The 15,414-nt window shown below is 38.0% G+C and overlaps 1 protein-coding gene across 6 annotated transcripts in view; it reads left to right on the forward strand.

The window, feature by feature from the left end:
* Nucleotides 1-10,430, forward strand: part of NCOA7 (nuclear receptor coactivator 7) — a 182,817-nt gene extending 172,387 nt beyond the window's left edge. For 5 of the 6 annotated variants that reach the window (XM_072643225.1, XM_072643224.1, XM_072643228.1 and 2 more), the window contains 5 exons: nucleotides 3,019-3,144; nucleotides 3,908-4,060; nucleotides 7,032-7,127; nucleotides 7,528-7,601; nucleotides 8,198-10,042. In XM_072643225.1, coding sequence (XP_072499326.1) covers nucleotides 3,019-3,144; nucleotides 3,908-4,060; nucleotides 7,032-7,127; nucleotides 7,528-7,601; nucleotides 8,198-8,333 — 585 coding nt within the window. In that variant the 3' untranslated portion in view covers nucleotides 8,334-10,042. Of the gene's footprint in view, nucleotides 1-3,018; nucleotides 3,145-3,907; nucleotides 4,061-7,031; nucleotides 7,128-7,527; nucleotides 7,602-8,197 lie in introns of all 6 variants that reach the window. The other variant, XM_072643229.1, reaches the window with a different exon arrangement.
* The last annotated feature ends 4,984 nt before the right edge of the window (nucleotides 10,431-15,414 follow it).

Raw genomic sequence — 15,414 nt, forward strand, 5'->3', positions numbered from 1 at the left:
CAACTCCCCATCTCCTCCAATCCCTTCTTGATACTGCTGCCAAAATAATACTGCTGTTGCTTAGATCGGGGCACTCTTCTGTTCAAAATCTTCCATGACTCCCTGTTGGCTCTTGGAGAAAATTTCTCTTGGTAGCTGAGGCTCTGATTATTCTTTTGTTGTTAAGATCCACTGTCTAAAGAATGATTACTTGCCAGATAGATCTCATTCTGGGTTAAATCCCTCAACAATTCCGACCCAGAAACACCCTCTCTCCATCAGTTGTGAGACATACAGGGTCTGTGAGTTGGTTATAACACTGCATCTCATTCTATACCTAAAGTACCTTAGCAACCATCCATACTGTATGACTTTATCTAACCAAAGAAGGTGATATGTTCAAATAAATAAATTCCAGTATCCTAGTTTACAGAGACCATAGGATTAAAGGAGGGGAGGGAATATTGACAATTATCTAGTCTACCTCTCTCTTTTCTGAGTTGAGGAAATTGAAGCTTAGGTTGAGTGACTTGCCCATCATCAGACTCACTTGTGAGAGCTACATCCCTAGTAGACAGCAAACCTAGCAAGCAAACCGGAATGTTCAGATGCTAATCCAATACTTTCAGTAGCCGAAAAAGGAAGTCTGCCTATACTTGTCATTTATTTGTAAGAGATTGACTGTTGTTGCCTTTTTTCATGAATTAGACTTACATAGGTTCCCAAAGTGGTCACTATCTCCCCCTGGAGGGGTGCTGGAATGATCCAGCTGGGCAGTAGTAGATGCTAGGCTTCGGATAAAAATAAGGGTTAACCTAACCTAATCCAAGGGGGGCACTGAGTAATTTTTTTTTTTAAAAAGGGGTCTGTAGGCCAAATAAATTTGGGAACCTCTGGATTAGACTATGTCTTAAAATAGCAAGACATTATTCAGTTACCCTTAAGTTGTAAGGAAAAAAATGTCTTAAACTATGTGGGATTTTTTTTTATTTTAAATTAAAGAAAAAAAATTTTAAATCCCACACAGTTTAAATTAACATATGTTGTTTTTTCCTTAAGTACAAGTACTCTTGTCTTCACCTGCCAGTCAAAATAAGACCCTCTTTATCATGGACAAACAGCATGTCCTAGAGGCCACATGTTGTCCTCAGGTGTGGCCATTTGACTGAATCCAAACTTTACAGTTTCCCCTTTAAATTCCCCCTTAATAAAGGATTTGTTCTGTAAAACTTGGATTTAGTCAAAAAACCACACCCAAGGACCTAGAAGGCACATGTGGCCTCAAGGCCAGAGATTCAAGCTAATTTTGAAACCAGAAACACCTGGGTTTCATCTTTGACATAAATTGTGTGTCCCTGGGCATATTTCTTAAGGCAACTCTCTTGAAACATACGTTAGGAGGTAAGCTCCTTGAGGGCAAGGATTGTCTTTCTTTTAGCTAGTTATTTGTACCTTCCGTGTTTAGTACAGTGCCTGGCATATAGTAATTGCTTTAAAAATGCTTCCTAGGATTATAAGTTGCAGAGAAGGTGCTGACCTGCCTTGGGAGAGGCGGCCACTATCCTAGAGAGTCCAGAGCTCCCTTTAACCATCATAGATCCCTATTCCTAACTTTTCCTCATCCGTGCATTGTTAAAACTTGAATGATCTCTTGAACACTTTTTCTGGGATAAACATTTTGGTCATGCTTTTTTTTGTCTATATATAATTCCTTAACACTACAGCTTTTGTGAAGTCAAGGCATTCAAATCATAAAATGTGAAAGATCATTTACTAGTTCTTACTGTTTTATTGTGTAGATTTTTTTCCTCTCTAAATTTAAACAAAAAGTATTTAGTAAGCACCTACTCTGTGCCAGGCTGTGCTAAGGATACAAAAATTGAAAAGAACATATATATTTCCTACTCTCAAGGAGCACACATTTTACCAGGAGAGACAGCATGTATGTATATTAACATATCCAAATAAATTCAAGATAATTTGGCGTGAAGGAGGCCCTTGCAATGGAGGTTTACATTTTCTTGGTTTGTCTTACCACTCCAAGTTAAAAAAACCTCAAGGACATAAGGTAGTACTGATAAATTCAGCTTGCTTGCATTGAATAAAATTAACTATCTTTAGTTTTTGACATACACATTAATCTGGTCTTCTGACTATAAGTAAGGAAGAGATATTAGAAAAGATATTAATCAGGATCTTATTTAACTTGTTAACCTTTGTTCCTAGGTAAATTTGCTGCATATTTTTCTGCTTACATAGTTTGAATTGACTGGTTGAACTTCTACCCTCAAACATGGGAAACCCCGTGAAGGACAGCCTTCACTGATTTAAGTCTTACTATAAAATATTTGGTTCTGGGCACTACATTTTAGGAAGGCCTTTGATAAAATGGAGAATGTCCAGAAAAGGGCAGCCAGGATGGCAAAGGGCCATGAGTTCCTGCTGTGTGCCCATCAATTGAAGGAACTGGGGATGTTTAGCTTGGAAAAGAAAAGGGGTAGGAGAAGGAAAGAGTATCCATACTGTGGTATTTGAAACAGTAGAATTTTTTCTGATCTGCCCTCTTGGACAAAATGAGGAACAATGAGTCAGAGTTACAGAGCCAAATTTAGGTTCTAAGAAAAAAATATCCAAACAATTGAACTTCTCCACAGTAGACAGAACACTAGGCTTGGAGTCAGGAAGACATGGTTTCAAATCTGGTCTCAAACACTTACTAACTGTGTGACTCTTGGTAAGTCACTTAACCCTATGTGCCTCAGTTTCCTGATCTGTAGAATGGAGCAGGAAATAACAAACTACTCCAGTATCTTTGCCAAGTAAACCCCAAATGAGTCACGAAGAGTTGGACAGCACTGAAATAACTCAACAGTAACAACAAAGTTGAATAGGACTCTTGGGAAATGGAGACTGTCCTCTCACTGGAGATCTTAAAGCAAATGTGTATACATTGTAGAAGGGATTTTCTCTTGGGTGTTGATTGGACTAGATGGTCATTGAGGTCACTTCTAACTAAATTATACAATTCTGCAATTTCAGATAATCACAGTTGAAGAGGCCAAACGGAGAAAGAGTACTTGCAGTTATTATGAAGAGGATGATGATGAATCCCTCCCTGTCCTAAAGGATCATAGTGCTCTCCTAGAGAATATGCACATAGAACAGGTATGAATGGTTATCATTGGAGTAGTAAGAAATCGGTCTATAAGGATTTAAACAAAGCAGTTGCATAAATCCAGAACAGAAGTACTGTTGACATGGGCTAGATTAGACCACCTGTAGCACAGGGAAGCTGGTTTTTGAGTGACACACAGGCTGGCTTTTCTCCCCTTTCATTTTGAGCCTGTTGAAATCCTATCCCCCATCCTTCAAGGCCCAGTTCAATTGTCACGTCCTCCTTAGGGCTCCACCCACTTCCTTCCAGGTTAGAAGTGGTCTCCACTGCTTCTAAAAACATTTTAACACTTAATTTGCATCTCATATAGTTATGCTAGCCTGCTTTACATCAGTCTTATTTGTGTATGTGTGTAATATGCTATAGTTTGTATTCAACAAAGAGTAGAAATAGATTGCCCCTACAGGTAAAGAATTTACAAAGGTAACTGCTGTCAATAGTCCCAGAAACCCTCAGAGGAAAATGACCCTTTGGGCTGTGTCCTTGCCAGAATTCATTTACTATAATTCTTCCTTTTCCTTCTCATTTAACTTCTGTATCCCTTATAGGAGCGAACTCTTTGTCTTTCAAAAGAGAAAAATTATGCTGATGAGTATGGTTATGTGAATTTACTAAAATAACTTGCATTTTCATTCCTAATGAATGTGGAAATTGGAATAAACTAGAGTGTGTTGTCTAACTTGGGTTTTCAAAGTAATGTTTTGGAAATTTATTTCATTTCTTTCTTTTATTTCATCATCTTTCCACTTCAAGCTTGCTCGACGACTTCCAGCAAGGGTGCAGGGATATCCATGGAGGCTGGCATATAGTACTATAGAACATGGCACGAGTCTGAAAACTTTGTACCGGAATTCAGCATCTCTAGACAGCCCTGTCCTTCTGGTCATCAAAGATATGGATAATCAGGTTAGAACTACTTAACACCTAGTTTTTGCCTCTTAAAACCTTCCAAAGAGAAGTTTATCTACTTCATCTCTGATTTCCTGGGAGTGATATTCTAAGCCTTAAAATACTCTTTGGGGTTTTTAAGCAAGGATAAAATTGCAGTAAGAATTTTGGGGACACCTTCTAAAGATGAGTTGTTGTTATTATCCAAATATCCAATTTTGCAATTTCGTAACAAGAAGAAAGAAGAGGGGTTTAGTGATTGTTACTGTTTTTTGTTAACAACTCTAGTGCTGTTTGACAGTAAAAGTTACATAGTATATAGTGTGTATATGTACATGAATATATATATGTGTGTTATGGCAGGAAAATATATATATATTTACATATATATATACTCTTTTCTTTAAGTTTTAAAAAAGTTGTTTTTAACTCTTTTTAAAAAAAAATTTTTGAGTTCTAGATTCTCTTCTTGCCTCCTACTCCTTCCCCCAACCCATTGAGAAGGCAACCAACATTATATCAATAGAATATATTTTTGAATATATGATTACTATACACACCTCTTATTAAAATGAACTCTTAGGAATTATCTTTCCTTCTACCTTAGCCTCTAATATGTCCCAAAAGTGGAAGGGGGGTTATGGAGGTGTTGGGGAGGAAAGAGAGTTGGAAGTGGGGTGACTAGAGAAGGACAGAAGGAAGATTGGAGGTAAATTAGCATAGTGAATAGGAAGTCAGCTTAGAAATTAAGAAGATCGTTTCAAGTCTCACCTCTGATACATGCTGGTGGTATAACCCTAGACATATCACAAACTCTCTCATCAGTGCCCTAGGCAACTTTTCAAGAAGAGTACTTGCCAGTCTGCCTGTGTGATGGGAGGTCTGACCAAAATTTATATTATCATCTACATCTACACACTCAATACATGAGAGAGAGAGAGAGAGAGAGAGATCTTATAGGTATCTAAAAACATATCATATAGCTGTGTCAGATATATATGACATAGAATATCTATATGACCTCTATATAAAAATACTTACCATATATTGCATGTATGTATATATCATATATATGTGTATATATATATCTATATCTATCTATATATATATCTGTATTGTTGCTTGTCCATTCTTGAAGAGGACCAAGACATCAGGATCTCTCTATATAAATGCAGATATATGCATATCTAGATGTCTGTGTATTCTTCCCTACCCTCTAGTAGATTGTCAACTGAGCTGTAACTTATATTCTTGGAAAGCTTCCAAGGCACAGAGATTTTATGCCTGGTCCAGGGTCACGCAGTCAATATATGTCAGAAGTGAGACTTGAACCTGTGTTCTTAACTTCTAAGCTAGCTCTCTGTCCATTATGCCACACTGTCTCTCATCTTCCTCTCTTTTTGCGCCGCTCCCCAATCTCTCTTTATCGTCTCAGTTTCTCTTGTAAGTATACATGTATGTAGTTTTGTATGTATATGTGATATACACACATGTGTATCCACATATAAGGATAAACTCGCATAAACACACAGTATCTGCATTAGGGTAATAATGGGGATGGGCAGTCACAGTGACTAATAATGTGAAACTGGGGAAAACAGGTATTATAGGGATTTTGTAGAATAACCTCTATTTAAGATAACTGAAGTCATTCAAAAACTCATATTGTACACACATGTTAAAGAAATAGAAACTCAGAGGCATTTGTATACTCATACTAAACTCCTTTATTGGTAAATAAGGATAAAATGTATGTTGTGCCTGCTGAAAACGGCAAACCATTGAAGAGGGCATATTCAGATCGTGGCTGTGCCGTTTCCTAATGTCAGAACCCTTGTCCTCTCAAGCTTCTCTCTCTGAGCTTCAGATTTCTCCTATATAATGTAGGAACCATAGTAGTGATAACAAATATCTATATAGTGCTTTAAAATGTGTAAAGTACTTTATTTCATTTGAGCTTCCCAGCAACCTTGTGAGGGAAGCACTAAAGGCATTTTTACTATTTGCCAGTGTAGAAAGTGTTGCTCAGTAAATCATCTTTGGTCACAGAACTATTTGGTATAAGGCCTCCTCTTAGAAACACAGGTTCCTGACTCAAGATACACCGTTCTCTATGCTGTAATTTTTCTCATATCACAGGGTGGTCTTTTATGTCAAATGAGAATTTTAAATGACTGTGGGATGGGCCTACTTGTGTCCCTCCCCTGATCAAAAATCTTCCATGATTCCCTGTTGCCTCTAGGGAAATGACAAACTCCTCAGTTTGGCATTTAAAGTCTTCTGTAGTCTGGCTCCAGCCTACTTCTTCAGATTTATTTCACTTTATTTCCCTTCAGATACCACATGTATTCCAGCGACATGGGCCTACTTGTTGACCCTAGAACTTTATATTATGTATGTCTATGTCTAGATTGCCCCCCACCCCAATCTATAACTGAAATGTACACCACTCCTCCTCCACACCTAAGAAGACTTATCTTCCCTTAAGGTTCTACCCAAATACCACATTGAATGGGAAGCCTCTTCTTGTCTCCTACTAGTTTTTCGTATTTTTTCCCTCAGAATTTCTTGTATTTTAGTTATCTCTTTATGTGTGTACCCCACTGGCCAGTAGATTATAAGCTAATTGAAACCAACAATTTTGTGTATGTGTGTATGTCCCGGGACTCTGCGTGTAAAAATAAGTCACTAAATGCTTCTTGACTTAAATTGAATTAATTTGTGCAAAATGCTGTATAAATGTTTAGGTATTACTGTCCTCTGCAGGAAAATCCCTGCCAGTCTTACTTGTAAAATAAAGAAAAGAACTTTGTACTCTTAAATCTAATCAGAGAATAAAACTTGGGGCTCTTCTTTCCCAGCAATCTGATCTCTCATCTGAGTTTATATGATGTAATGGAACATGTTTAGAAGGGGGAAGAGAGAGAAGGCAAGACAATTCAGTAGTTTTAAAAGTTGATTTTGAAAGTAATGCTTTGTATTTTGACAGATTTTTGGGGCATACGCGACTCATCCGTTCAAGTTCAGTGATCATTACTACGGCACAGGAGAAACTTTCCTCTACACCTTCAGCCCAAATTTCAAGGTGACTACTTTAGGTTATGTGAAGCCCCTGTCTTCCCTAGAGAACACTGAAACAGAAAGTGTGCTATAAACCGACCTGATGTAACCCTACTTCACAACAAGCCTAGTCAGTGTGGCATAACTAGCAGGCACGTGAGTTGTGGGCCCTGGCACAACAAAGCGTGTATTCCTGAATCTATAGGTGCCCATTAGTGGTCGAGGTTTGCTCAGAGGATCTTCTCCAAGCTTAGTCACTCTAGATTTGGTTCTAGCTGAAGAAGTCAAGAGCATTTTCAAGCAAATGGGTTTTTTTCAGTCTCCATCCTCATCCCCCAGATATAACATATTAAAGATAGTCATTTCTCAATAAATCCCTAAAATTAAAAATATCCCCTTTTTTGTGTTTATTCTGCACCTCCTAGGTATTCAAGTGGAGTGGAGAAAACTCTTATTTCATCAATGGAGATATAAGTTCTTTAGAACTTGGTGGTGGAGGGTAAGTTTTTAAATATTTTACTTGACATAAATAATCTTTATTTGACTCAAGTAACCAAAATGTGGGTGTCAAAAAAGTTTTAGTGATTGTGTCAGATTAACTGAAATTCTAACTTTGCACATAAGCAAGAATGAAAGCTAAAATTGCGTGTTACTACAAGACCTTGTTTTCATTGTACTCATAAATTAAGAACTGTGTAGACTCTATCACTTAAGATCAATGAAAGGAAAAATTCTTTATCCATTTATTTTCGAACTTGATTGTTGATTGTCAATCAACAAGCACTTATTAAATGCCTACTGTGTGCCAGGCACTATGCTACAGAGGGAAAAGTGAAATAGTCCCTACCCTCAAGGAGCTTACATTCCATTAGGTAAAACAATTAGTATACATATAAGTAAATGCAAAATATATACAAAGAGTTTACTGGAACTGGGTGGAAGATGTTCCCTTAAGGTGACCTTTGAAGAAGCTAGGGAGTCTAAGAAACCAAGATGAAGAAAAAGTACATTCTAGGGATGGGAGAGAGCCTATGCAAAGAGATGGATTTTTTTTTCAGCTTGTGTTTTTCAATCTGTTTAAAATTTTTCTTCTAGTGGACGATTTGGTCTGTGGTTAGATGCTGACTTATACCATGGTCGAAGCAACTCCTGCAGCACTTTCAATAATGATATCCTTTCGAAGAAGGAAGACTTCATAGTTCAAGACATAGAAGTATGGACATTTGAATGAAATTCAGACTGCCTTAAAAATAAAAATAAAAAGACTGAATTCAATCAGCCCTCCTCCAACTGGCTGGAAGATGAAATTCCAGCACAGGCTGCCTAGTAACATCCCATAATGCTTTCTTTTGGAAACCATTCCAGAGCATGCCTCCATATTGGGACGATTCTAAAAGCCACCTGGAAGAGGCAGAAAGTGAAGCTTGAGAGTGGAAGACTAGATTATTACTAGACTTTTTATTCCCACCTCCCTCAAACTCCTACAGTAAAGAATCAAGAGTGTTTATAGATGTATGGGTTGAAGGCAGTTTTTATTTTTGGTAACTGTGAACAAAGATACTGTGGAATTATGTGTATAGTATATGCCTTGTGTATTTATATCAATTTACATTATCCAAACCTCTATAGCATCATATTGTTTGCCATGAAAAAGTTTAACTTGTTTGGAAGAAATTCAAAATTTGCAGCACTTAAAGGGAATGTGGGATTTTTTTAAAGAGCAATTTTATTTATTGTTTTTAGTACATTGTCTGAAATTTGTTAGCAGGTTTTTTTCTTTTAATGTTTTAAATCTTGGATTTAAAAGAATGCCTAGATTTGTGTGCTTTTTGGCAACAAATTCATTTGTTTATATAGTTTTATATTGATATTTTTCATTTTGCAGAGAAAATATTTGTTTTTAATTTTGCCCTAATTATTCTAGGGTTATTTTTTTTTCAGCAGCATCTGACATAATGTATACATTCCTATTAGAGACATTGACTGCCTAATTTTGAATTCTTTTTTAATTTCACTATTGCCAACTTAACTATCTTAGGCCAACTTGTCACGTCAGCAGTAGAAGCAATAAATGCCTTCTAGCAAGGGACCAAGGCATGTGCTCCCTCATTTGGGGATGATAAGAGAAACTGACTTCTTTGTGAAATGAAGCCAGCTTTAGAAATTACTAGATAAAATACATATTGTTGGCAGAGAAAAATACCTTTTGAGTAGAAGACAATTCTATAACTCTTAAGAACTCTTAAGAACCACATGTTTTCGTAGTCTAATCTACTCTCTGTCACCACCCCCAGCTTTTTCATTAGGGGACAGACTTGGTACTCTTAAAAGAGAGAGTTGGCTGACTTATGGTTTCCTCTATTTTTTTCCTCTTTACATGAAAAGTTTAAAATTAGTCCAACGATCTTTGTTGTGAGCCTTCTTTCAGTTGCCAGAGGCAGTGCCAGAAGAAACCTCAGTGATTACACAAGAAACCAGAATTAATTTTTTTTTCCTAAATGAAGAGTACTCTCTTTGGCACTGGCCCCTTTTCACATCATGAAAATGCTTTATTCGTTTTGCCAAGATAATAAAAAGCAAAGGTTGTATTGTTGATCGATAAATTCTGATAAGTACTGAGTGTTGTATTGGTAAAAAATAATTTCAAAATAACTCAAAATTAGATTGGTTGGCCATAAATTAAATCTACTTTTTTAAGTTTATAATTAAAAAGTTTTGTACATATCTCTATGATATAAAAAATATGATTTGGAACATTTGTCTTAAGCTGGCAGCAAGTCTCCTTTAGATGTCCTCTCATTTATAGACACTTGAAAGGGAACAAACCAAAATGCCAAGTAGCCTCCTGGCAGATCAGCAAATCATTTGCTCCACACACATTCCATGCAATTTAAAGCAGCTGCTATAAAATATTAAATCTGTAACCTGCGTGTGCTTTTTTTTTTTTAATAAGCGCAGATCCTATCCCTTCCACTTGAAATACCAGTAAACACCAAATTCTGGCATATCTACTATAAACTTAGCTCAGTAGCATCATGTATGTTGGTGAGAAATATGAGGAATGCCTCATGATAATCACATGTGGCATTTTTATCATTTGTAAATCACCCACTGGTAGGCAAAACATTAACATTTTGCACATGTTTCACTCTTGTTATCTACAGTTTATCCCATGATACTGTATTTGCCAGTGCATAATCAAACACTGTGTTCTCTATTTAAAACAGTATTGTTCAATCAAAACTTTGTGACCCTTCATCTATGAATATTGAATATATGTAATGCAGTGCTATCCCAATATTTTCAATAAAGGAATTTATGCATTCAGTATGGCATTCATGCTTGAAAATTTTTCCAACATCTTTTTTCTTGGGAATTAGTTAACCATTGATTCAGCATGACATAAATCCCAGCCTAAGCAAGAAGCAATGTAGACATTTAACACCTAAGTTTGTGTTTTTATTCTGGAATCCCCCTGTTGCCTTTGTTCTCCTTGCTCACTACCCCCATTCTAATTGATATTTTCTCATTTTTATTTAGAGACATGACATTCTCATAATTTTTTTTCCGTTTTGTTGTTCCTTCTCTGCCCCCTTCATAAGCTTCCTACATCATATCCCTATGTATTGATGGTGAATGGACCCTCGTATTCTATTTCTTTTTCCCCTTTCTCTGAATTCAGTCAACCTAAATATACTATGTGCTAGGCACTGTGCTAAGTGCCAATGATACAAAAAGAGGCAAAAATTAGTCCCTGCCCTCAAAGAGCTCACACTCTAGTGAGGGAGATCAGTAAACAAATATGTACAAACTCCATACAGAAAAAAATACAAAATAAAAAGAAAGAAGGCACTTGAATTGAGTGGAGAAAGCCTTCCTATACAAGACAGGATTTTAGTTGGGATTTAAAACCAGGGAAGCTATTAGGTGAAAATGAAGAAGAGAATTCCGGACATGGGGGACAGGCAGAAAAAAAAATGCCCAGAGTCAAGAGACGGAGCATCTTGTTTGAGGAACAACCAAATCATTGTCCCTGGATTCACATATACACGGTAGAGAGTGAAGTACATAAAGACTGAAAAGGTTGGAGGCGGCTAGGTTATGAAGAGTTTTGAAACCTGAACAGATTTGTTTCTGATCCTGGAGACAATAGGGAGCCATTAGAACTTACTGAGTAAAGAGTTGACATAGTTGGACCTGTACTTTGGGAAAATCACTTTGGTGATTGAATGGAGGATGAATTGGAGTGGGGAGAACTTGAGGCAAGGAGACACGTCAAAAGGTTATTACAGTAATGTAGGCATGAGATGATAAAATCCTGCACCAGTGAGGTAGCAATGTGAGAGGGAGAAAAGGAGGTATATTCAAGAGATGTTGCAAAGGTGAAATTGACAGACATTGGCAACAGATTGGGTATGACAGGTAGAGATAGTGAGTTTAAGATGACACCTCACTTGTAATCCTGAGGAACTGGGAGGATGGTATTGTCTTCCACAGTAATAGGGAAGTTAAAAGGTGGTGGGGGTGAGGGTGGAGTCAGGGAAGGTTAAGGGGGAAAGATAATGAGCTCAGTTTTGGACTATGTTGAGTTTAAGATGTTTTCTGCACATCTAGTTCCAGACTTCTGAAAAGCATCTGGAAATTCAAGATTGAAGGTCACCAGAGAAATTAGGGCCAGAGAGGTTAATTTGAGAATCATCAGCACAGAGATGTTAATTAAATCCATGGGAGCTGATGAGATCGCCAAGTAAAGTAGTCTAGAAGAAGAGAAGAAGGCCCAGGACAGAACCCTGAGAGACATCTACAATTAGAGGGTGTAATCTGGAAGAGGATATATCCAAGGAGAGAGAAAGAACATTCAGATTGGTAGGAAGAAATTCAGAAGAGAGGATATTGAGGAGGGAATGATCAATAAAGACTTCAGAGAGCTTGAAAAAGATGAGGATTGAGAAAAGGCCATTGGGGTTGGCAATTAAAAGATCATTAATAACTTTGGAGAGAGTAGTTTCAGTGGAATTAGCAGGTCGGAAGCTAAATTGTAAGGAGTTACAGAGAGAGTGAGAGGAGGTAAAAAGTAGTAAAGAGATCTATCGTAGACAGCCTTTTTCAAGAACTTCAGCCACAAAAGCAAAAATGATAAAGGACAATAGTAGCAGGAACAGAAAGATAAAGTGAGGGGTTTTTCAGGATGGGAGAAACATGGGCATGTTTGTAGGTAGCAGGGAATGAGCCAGTAGAGAGGAAGAAATTGAAGATAGTGACAGAGTGATGATGGTAGAGGGGGCAGTCTGTTGAAGGAAACAGGATGGAGTGGGATCACTTGCACACACAGAGGTGTTAGTCTTGATAAGAAGTATGACTACCCCCTCGTGAGAGACAGGGGAGCAGGAAGAGACAGTGACAGAAGGCATATGAGTGATATGAAATGAGGAGGAGAGAAGGGCATTCGCAGTGAATGGCCTCAATTTTTCTATAAAATATGAGACAAGCTTCTCAGGTGAAAAAGTAGGGGGAGAGGGAACCATGGAAGATTTGAGAAGGATGGAAAAGTTTGCAAGAGTCGTTGTGGAGAGTTGCATGGTGAATTGACAAAGGAAGTATAAAATCACTGCCTAGCAGCAGTGAGGTCCCATTCAAGGTTGTATGTATAACATAAATTTGTAGTGGACCCAGTCAGAATGGTTATATGATTTTCTTCACCTTCATTCAATAACACACATTCAGGAGCAAAGTCAAAGGATGATGGGAGTCATCCAGGGCTAAGGTTTGACAGGACATAGTTGATAATATGATGGGGGAAAAAGGAGGGGGAATGGGCGTGATGGTAGGGAGATGTTTCTTGTTCTACTGATATGCTGGTAGCTGTTATCCTAGTCCCTGGAGCAGTGTCTCATCTTATCATTTTCTGAGATAGCAGCGATTTGGGATCAAGACCTTATTTTTCTATGTGTTCCTGTGGACAGATGTAGGAAAATACAAATTGGAACTTAGCTGGACTGTTTAGCAGGGGAAGGCCCCAGACCAGGGTTGTTTCTATACAATTTCTAGTTTATGGGATATTCAACCATGTGACTTGGTCTTCTACAGGATTGATACAGCACTCCTTAGCTTGCTTGAGAGTAGCCTGTAAATTTGCCTGGCACTAATTGAAGCTTGCTCAGTAGTCACTGATTTAAATGACTGAGTAGAGTAGAGTTCAGGCTGGGGAAAGGGTCTTACTACAACTCCAGATGTGCAGATAAGGTAGAGATAGGGGGCACCTCATTACTTTCAGTCTACCTAACCATATGAAAACTTGGAAAGCTGTTTCTTGCACTGTTTCCCTGTCATCAAAGTCATTGATCTGATGCCATGCCAGCTACAGTTCCCCAGCACCCTCAAAATTCTGCTCATGGCTTATTGTTCCTTCTGTTGTCAATCCCCATAACCCGCAACTATACCCAATTTCATCATGCAAATGCAGTCATCCTGTCTTACTGAAGCAAAAGACAGGAGAGTTAAGAAGACTCAAGAAGCCATAAACTATCTGAAGTAACAAACTGATTGCAGTGGTTAAGGAGAGAGTCTACCTTTCAGTGTCAGTATTCTATTAAGCCCGAGCTATAGCCTATCCAAGGGAGAGTATGTGGTGGGAGGAGGGAGGGGGGAGAGAAGGAGCATAGAAAGGAGAAGGTGAAGTTAGGGCTTCTTAACATGGAATCTGTTCAAATTATTTTTTTAAATTTTTGATAACTACATTTCAACAACCTGATTTTCTTTGTAAACATATGTATCTTTTTGCATTTAAAAGTATTATTTTGAAAAAAGATCAGTGGCATCACTAGGCTTCATCAGGGATCCATGATACAGAGTTTAAGAACCCCTGCTTTTCAGTCTACCTACTACCCTTTGTCTACCCTCAGCAGGTCTCCCCACTGCCAGACTCAGTGGTTGAAGACACCTCTCCCTTACAGAGACCTTTCCTTTGCCATTTGAGTGGGGGCCATTTAAGTCTGGGTCAGCTCATGCATGTCAGAGGTGTATTTGTAAGCAAGTACCCCACATCCTGTTAAATAGACTCTTCCTTATCAAGGCGGAACAGTTCAATCACTATGCCACACGAAGGGAAGAAAAATGTTTGGAGGGCCAATTCCTTTCCTGTGACTTCTGTCACATGCCCTCATTAACTTCTTTCTGGCCTGACAGTTTGTAGCTTCCTTCTTCCAAGGACTCTGCAGTTTTAATTGCTTTTATATGCTATCTTTTCAAAGGTGGGTAGATGATATCCTTCCCCCAATGCACATATCATTTTGGGGAGAGAAGCTGTAGAGGGAGGAAAGGTCTTTTCTTCTAAGGAATCTTTTCAACATTGAGAAACTGCCCAAGCTGACTAATTCTGCTTTGTTCTGTCCTCTAGAGTAGTGCTCTACAAACTTTTTGATGGCACAACCATGTAAGTAATAAAATTTGGAGCACAGCATCCTATTTTATGTATATATGTGTGTGTGCATATATACACACAGACACATGCACATGTATTATGGAAATGTATATATTTATACATTTATATATATAAATATATTGCTTTGTATTTATTATTATACACATCTTATATTTCTGGATACTCATTTCTAAGATCAAGAAAAAACAAATACAAAAGAGGCATATCCAAACTGAAGTTTGACTAGAAAGGACACGTACTTTAGATGCCATGTACTCACAGTCACATAGAAGCCAAGATGAGGTACTACACAGATAACACAGTCTGATTAGGGTGTAGGGATGACTGGTTCATTTTGCACATCCTACTGAATCATCAGCTTCTTCAGCTTCACAATCTCTGCAAAGTCACAATGGCCAAAAACAGTACCTTCTCCTCTCCCACCCCCCCAAAAAAGCTTCCACAAAGTCACCTAGAACCAGAAATGATGGTTCTGAACTTGCTTCATGGAGCAGTTAACCAGTGCTGTAGAATGTAAGCTACCTGAGGGCAGGCACTATTTTGATTTTTGTCTTTGAATTACAACATTCAGTTCATAGTCAGTTATTTTTCAGTTGTTTCTGACTCTTTGTGACCCCATTTTGGGGGGATTTTTTGGCAAAGATACTGGAGTAGTTTGTCATTTCCTTTTCATATGAGGAACCTGAGGCAAGCAGGGTTAAGTGACTTGCCCAAGGTCATATAGCTAGAAAGTATCTGAGGCCAGATATGAACTCAGGAAGATGAGTCTGCCTGACTCCAGGCCCACCACTCTATCCACTGGGCCACCTAGCTAGGGTAATGAATGCTTGTTAAATTGAATATATGCGTGTGTGTATACATATATACACAC

Source organism: Notamacropus eugenii, chromosome 2, assembly GCF_028372415.1.
Source record: "Notamacropus eugenii isolate mMacEug1 chromosome 2, mMacEug1.pri_v2, whole genome shotgun sequence".
In the NCBI taxonomy this organism is placed as follows: Eukaryota; Metazoa; Chordata; class Mammalia; order Diprotodontia; family Macropodidae; genus Notamacropus; species Notamacropus eugenii.